Source organism: Pipistrellus hanaki (assembly GCF_964339955.1).
Source record: "Pipistrellus hanaki genome assembly, chromosome: 15".
In the NCBI taxonomy this organism is placed as follows: Eukaryota; Metazoa; Chordata; class Mammalia; order Chiroptera; family Vespertilionidae; genus Pipistrellus; species Pipistrellus hanaki.
Genome location: NC_140517.1, coordinates 38,113,277 through 38,120,065, shown reverse-complemented (window position 1 = coordinate 38,120,065; position 6,789 = coordinate 38,113,277). Strand labels below are relative to the sequence as shown.

Here is a 6,789-nt window from a genome sequence, read left to right as displayed (position 1 = left end):
TCTACTTGTCCAACCTCTTCAAGGTTCCGCCACTGGGTGGGGGAGGGGGCTTGGCCTGCCACCCCACCCCCCATTCCACCGAGGGGTTGAGGTCTCCAACAACAGAACTGGAGCCACTCAGCAACGCTGGAACGCATTTAGGGGGGCCTGGGGCCCCTCATCCCAAGCCAAGAGGGCTTTGGGGGAGGGGTGTGACTCTTGGCATATTCCCCGTGTGGCCCAGGGGGTTGTAAGGTGCCCAGGAGGTGAGGGCAAACCTCACAGGGGTAGACACGAGTGAGGTTCTCTTTCCCCCGCTGGGGGTACGTCGGGGACAGAGGCAGAGGGGGGGGCGGGAGGCCTCGGAGACAGAGGTGGGGCAGAGGTGGTGGCAGGGTGGTGTCCGGCAGCCGGGGCACCATGACCACCATCCAGTCGGAGACTGACTGTTACGACATCATCGAGGTGCTGGGCAAGGGCACCTTCGGGGAGGTGGCCAAGGGCTGGCGGCGCAGCACGGGCGAGATGGTGGCCATCAAGATCCTCAAGAACGACGCCTACCGCAGCCGCATCATCAAGAACGAGCTGAAGCTGCTGCGCTGCATGCGGGGCCTGGACCCCGAGGAGGCCCACGTCATCCGCTTCCTCGAGTTCTTCCACGACGCCCTCAAGTTCTACCTGGTGTTTGAGCTGCTGGAGCAAAACCTTTTTGAATTTCAGAAGGAGAACAACTTTGCACCTCTTCCCGCCCGCCACATCCGCACGGTCACCCTGCAGGTGCTCAGAGCCCTGGCCCGGCTCAAGGAACTGGCCATCATCCATGCCGACCTCAAGCCTGAGAACATCATGCTGGTGGACCAGACGCGCTGCCCCTTCAGGGTCAAGGTGAGGGGCTGTCCTGGGTGGCAGCATCTCCTGTTCTGTCTCCTCCCGGCCTTCCCCAGCTCTGGACGCTCTGGTTGTGAGGAGCAGGAAGACAGTGAGGGGTGACTGCACCAGGCCAGGTGGGAGGCGTGGCTGGGCGGGACTAGACTTGTGGGGGGTAGTGGGAGGAGGGGCACGGGTGGGTCCGAATAGATGTTGGAACTGGGGACAACGGGGCTTGCTGGTGGATCTCATATGAAGTGGAAGAGAGGACATGAGGGGGCACCAAAGCCTGTTGGCCTGAGCAACCGGAAGGATGGCAGTGCCATACCTCGTCACAGTGAGTCTGCTTGTCAACAAACACTCTCTGAATACCTGCTCTGGGCCTGACCCCGTGCTGGGTGCAAGGGTCTGGGCTCCCCATCCCACCCCTGACCTTCCAGGTTTGTTCTTGTCCCCTGATGATAACAGCTAGGAGCGCCATGAGAGCAGAGCCCAGCAATTTTGGTCACCACCGTGCCTGTGGCCCCTCCCAGCACAGCACTGCTGTGGCGTCAATGCTGGATGGATGGCAGGCCTTTGTGGGTGTTAGCAGTGCTTGGGAATGAGGAGGGTGTGGGCTGCCGGGAGGTGTCTTTCCAGTGGGTGACTTAGAGACACATGGCGAGAGACGCTGAGGGAGGAGAGACAGACAAGCCATGAAGTGGCAAAGAAAGAACAAGAGATACAAAGGAGATAGAAAGACAATGAGAGATTTTTTTAAAATCCAGTCACTCATTCATTCATTCAATTCATTCACTCATTCATTCATTCTGAGCTCCTGCTCTGTGCCAGTCGCTGTTCAAGGCAACTAGGGACTCAACAGACAAAATCCTGCCCTCATGGGACTCAAATCCTAGTTGGTTAAAAAAGCAATGAACTCAATACAAATATAAAATATATGGTTTGTGAAATGGTGGGAAGAGCCGTGGAGAAAGGCAGAGGGCCAGGAAGGGGGCGAGGAGGGGCCGGGGGCTGGCTTTTGATAGGATGGTTGGGGGGAGGCCTCACTGAGAAGGTGACTGGAGTAGAGACCTAGGAAGGGAGGGTGCTGTGGACATCCAAGGGAAGAGCATTCCAGGCAGAAGACACAGCCAGGGCCCAGGCTTCGCTGGGAATATATCCGGCTCATTCAGGAAGAGAGAGAGCTCCTGTGGACGCGGGAGCAGGGTGAGGGGAAGTGGGAGGAGCTGAGGGCAGAGAGGAGATGGGCAGATTGTAGGAGCCTCGGGCCTGTGGTGAGAACTTTGACTCTTATCACAGGATGTAGTAAAGCCACAGATGCTGAGCGGGGAGGTACGTGACCCGACGCCGTGTTCACAGGATCTCTCAGAGCACATGGGAGGAGCAGACTGGGGGGCAGAGGGCGGGAGCAGGGAGAGCTGTCGAGGCAGGAAGTGATGGAGGCAGGATCAGGTGGGGCTGTGGCTTCGATGCACAGTGGGCAGATTCCTGATCTGCTCAGAGGGTGGAACCAACAAAATTTGCTGACGGACAAGGTGTGGGGTGAGAGAGCAGGAGAGGGGCTTTAATGCCACAGACATACGTTCTAGTGGAGAGAATAGAAACACGCTACACAAAGCAGAGACAGAGGCTGGAGGAGACAGGAGTAAGACTAACTAACAGACAGTGACAGACAGATGGCAGACGCAGACACATACTGGGGAGAGATGCCCACCGAGCCCCGGATGGGTGGTCCCACCCCATGCCTTGCCCCCCGGGCTCCCTTCCCACACAGGTGATCGACTTCGGCTCGGCCAGCATTTTCAGCGAGGTGCGCTACGTGAAGGAGCCGTACATCCAGTCGCGCTTCTATCGGGCCCCCGAGATCCTGCTGGGGCTGCCCTTTTGTGAGAAAGTGGACGTGTGGTCGCTGGGTTGTGTCATGGCCGAGCTGCACCTGGGCTGGCCGCTCTACCCTGGCAACAACGAGTACGACCAGGTGCGCTACATCTGTGAGACGCAGGGCCTGCCTAAGCCCCACCTGCTGCACGCCGCCCGCAAGGCCCACCACTTCTTCAAGCGCAGCCTCCACCCTGACGCCGCCAGCCCCTGGCAGCTCAAGTCTTCGGCTGACTACCTGGCTGAGACCAAGGTAGGGGGCAGGCGCAATGAGGGCAGCAGGGTGGGGGGCTGCTGCATAAAGAAGAAAACCTGGCCCAGCCAGCACGGCTCAGTGGTTGAGCATCGACCTATGAACCAGGAAGTCACAGTTTGATTCCCGGTCGGGGCTGTCAGGGCACATACCCAGGTTTTGAGCTCGGTCCCCAGTAGGGCTGATACAGGAGGCAGCCGATCAATGATTCTCTTTCATCATTGATGTTCCAATCTCTCTCTTCTTCTCCCTTCCTCTCTGAAATCAATAAAAATGTATTTTTTAAAAAAAGAGTTAACACATCTAAAGCACTTAGAAAAAGTGCCTGTATTTAGTAAGCGTCTGAATCTGAGCTCTGTGCTCTGTCTTCCAAGGTGTGTGACTTGGGACAAGTGTCTTTGACCTCTCTGTGCCCCGGTTTCCTCGTCTATAAAATGAGACCAGAATAGCATTTCCCTCCTAGGTTAGCCTCAGGGAGGTCTGGAAGCTTGGGTCAGCTGTGGGGATTATCATAAGAGAGATCTGGATGAGAACAACAGTGGGACTGGAAGTTTGAGGGCCACTCTGGGGGCTGCTGCAGCAAGAGGGATCTGGATTATACCAGGAGTGAGACAGAAAGGGCAGGGTGGCCCCTCTGCCAGCTCAGATCTGGGTCAGGCAAACCCATGCAGTGTGCGGGATCTCCATGAGGCCCAGGTGGGACTGGGCATATAAGGCAGCCTGCCTGCCACCACTGTGGCTGCTGTCAGCGCACCGGTGCGGAGTCTGGGTGAGACTGCAGAGGACTGGAAGTCCGGGTCAGCTGCAGGACCTGCCACAAGAGGGGTCTGGGTGCGGCCAAAGACGGGACTGAGAGGATGTGGCAGCTCCTCTGAGGGCTCCTTGCCTGGCGGTTGTCAAGCTAGTGTGGCAAAGAGGTTCAACCACTGGGAGGCCCGGAGGCCTGGGACGGAGTGTGGGAGCCTGGGTTTGATTCCAGGAGGACTGGAGGCTCAGGGCAGTTCCTCTGCTAGCTGCTCGCTGGCAGAGGCTGGCCCACAGCTCCGGGGAGGACTGGCGGTCTGGGACGAGGGGTGAAACCTGAGTGAGGGTAACTGGGTGAGATGACAATAGGCAGGTGTGCTTCCAGCAGGAGCGGGGCTCTGGGTTCGACTAGAGGGACCAGGTTTGGCCCTTCCAGCAGCAGGAGGGCTTCCAGTCAGATCACAGGCAGGACTGGAATCAGATGTGTGGACTTCATAGCAGCAGGAGAGCTCTGGGCCAGACTGCAGGGCCTGCTGGGAGTTACAGGAGTGACGGGGGCCCGAGGCTAACCCCTGCCCGCTGTGTCCCACCAGGTACGCCCGCTGGAGCGCCGCAAGTACATGCTCAAGTCGCTGGACCAGATTGAGACGGTGAACGGCGGCGGGGCGGCCGGGCGGCTAACCTTCCAGGACCGGGAGGCGCTGGCCGAGCACGCCGACCTCAAGAGCATGGTGGAGCTGATCAAGCGCATGCTGACCTGGGAGTCGCACGAGCGCATCAGCCCCAGCGCGGCCCTGCGCCACCCCTTCGTGTCCATGCAGCAGCTGCGCAGCGCCCACGAGGCCACGCGCTACTATCAGCTGTCGCTGCGCAGCTGCCGCCTCTCGCTGCAGGTGGAGGGCAAGCCCCCCGCGCCCGTGGTGGCCGCCTCGGAGGACGGGCCCCCCCCCTACTACCGCCTGGCCGAGGAGGAGGAGGCCGTGGGTCTGGGCAGCGTGGCGGGCAGCGGGCCCTTCTTCCGCGAGGAGAAGGCCCCGGGCATGCAGAGGGCCATCGACCAGCTGGACGACCTGAGCCTGCAGGAGGCGGGCCACGGGCTGTGGGGCGAGGCCCCGCTCAAGGCGGCCGTGGCCGGCCTGCGGGTGCCGGACGCGGGCCCCGAGCCCATCCTGGCCTTCTACGGCAGCCGTCTGGTCGGCCGCCACAAGGCCCGCAAGCCGCCCACGGGCTCCAAGTCCGACTCCAACTTCAGCAACCTCATCCGGCTGAGCCAGGCCTCGCCCGAGGACGAGGGGCCCTGCCGGGGCAGCGGCTGGGCCGAGGGCGAGCCCCGCGGCGCCTCCGCCAAGCCGCCCACCATCCCCAAGCGGGACGGGGACGGGCCCGACATCAAGGACATGGATGCTGAGGTGAGCCAGGGGGTGCAGGGGGATCTGGGGTCGGGGGTGCCCACAGAGCTTCGGGGGGCGGGGTGGGGGGGACCTGGCCTTGGCTCCCTGTGTTAGCAAGAGCCGGTTCAGAGCCCAACACACACTGGCCCAACCTCAACATATGACAAGGCTCCGCACATGCTAACCCAAAACTCGGGATAAAATTAGGATGACGCGGCTCTGCCCATACTGACGTGCCGCCAGGCTGTGTGAAAACGCAGGGCACAGTAACCCACCTGGAGGAAGTGAGAAGGCCCAGCACACTCACCCACCCCCAGGAAGAGGTGACAAAGCCCCAGCAGACCTAACACACCCCAGCACACACTGGCCTCAGCACACACTAGCGAAGCCCAGGATGTGACGAGGGTTGCAACGGTATAGAATGGTCTTCAGGAAGTGACAAGGGTTCGGGTGGGACAGGAGGGTGTCTACGAGGGGCAGGCTGGTGGCTTCTTGGCTGATGCCCTCTCTTCTACCCCACAGAGGCCGAGCCCTGAGCTCTTCGACCCCAGCACCTGTCCTGGAGAATGGCTCAGCGAGTCAGACTGGACCCTGGAGGGCATCAGGGGCCCACGGGCGCAGGGGCTCCCGACCCGTCATACCCACCCGCATGGTCCCCCCCGGGCCGCCAGCTTTCTGCAGCATGTCGGCGGGCAGCATTGATGGTGACCGCACCGCTACCCATCACTGGTGGCTGAGCTAGCTGGGCTGGCCTCCCTTCCTCAGAGCCATCCCCTGAACCCACAAATTCTTACAGAAAGCTATCCAGAAACTCCCATCCCCCCCCCCCCACCAGTAGATGCCTGCACACCCCCCCAAACACAGGAGGGCTTGGTGTCTGGCCTGTGGCCACCTCGGTCAGAGGGGCACAGAACGGTGCTGCACCCTGCTGGCCCTGAGCACGTCTTGGCCCTGTTGTCTCTGCCTATTTCAATAAAGAGCTGTTCACAGCCCTGCCTCACGCCTGTCCCCCTGCCTGTCCCGGTGCTGGGGGGAGGGGGGTGTTCAGGCTGGTGCCCAGGCCTGCTCTCTGATGCTGCACCCAGTTGGCCATTGGCTCGGGCTAGAGGCGGGGCTACCGTGACACTGGGACAGGCTGTGCTTGGCACACTGACCCATTCCTTAAATATGGCGAAGTGCTTGGCTCACAAGCACACGAGAACCATCCTCAGAACATGGTGTTCAGCAGGGGCCAATCCAAGCTTGCCAGATATCTGTTTACCTGTCCTTTACATTACAGGCTGGCCATGCACTTGGCTGGGCAAATTCATACTTGGTGCATGCTCCCGGGTTCAGGCATTCGAGTCCACCCTTGGGATATGGCGATGGTTCACCTGCTGGGAGCACGCCGAGTGTGGGCACACACTAACCCATGCTGGTTACAGGACGCTCAGCATACACCAACCACGCCGTCGTACACGCATACTCAGCACATGCCAGTTACACATGCCAGCCTGTGTGGTTACATGCTGAGAGCCCAGCACATGCTAAACCAGTGGGCCACATGCTGTATGCTCAGCAATGGCAGGCCACCTGCTGAAGACTCAGCAGATGCCAGTCACATGCTATGTGCTAGGTACATTCCAGAACATGCTAAGAGCTCGTGTACACGCTCATGTTCCCACCAGAGGCCCATGC

At 60.5% G+C, this 6,789-nt stretch overlaps 1 protein-coding gene across 1 annotated transcript; it reads left to right on the top strand.

The window, feature by feature from the left end:
• Window positions 1-235: 235 nt before the first annotated feature.
• HIPK4 (homeodomain interacting protein kinase 4) lies at window positions 236-6,717 on the top strand. The gene is made up of 4 exons (XM_084860993.1): window positions 236-864; window positions 2,621-2,977; window positions 4,315-5,130; window positions 5,635-6,717. Exons 1-4 carry the CDS (start codon window positions 400-402, stop codon window positions 5,812-5,814), a joined length of 1,818 nt encoding a protein of 605 aa, XP_084717119.1. The 5' UTR covers window positions 236-399; the 3' UTR covers window positions 5,815-6,717.
• The last annotated feature ends 72 nt before the right edge of the window (window positions 6,718-6,789 follow it).

Coding starts and splice junctions, on each gene's coding strand:
- HIPK4 (XM_084860993.1), top strand. CDS start 400: ATGACCACCATCCAGTCGGAGACTGACTGTTACGACATCATCGAGGTG. Junction 865..2,620: donor GCTGCCCCTTCAGGGTCAAG/GTGAGGGGCTGT, acceptor CTTCCCACACAG/GTGATCGACTTCGGCTCGGC. Junction 2,978..4,314: donor ACTACCTGGCTGAGACCAAG/GTAGGGGGCAGG, acceptor GTGTCCCACCAG/GTACGCCCGCTGGAGCGCCG.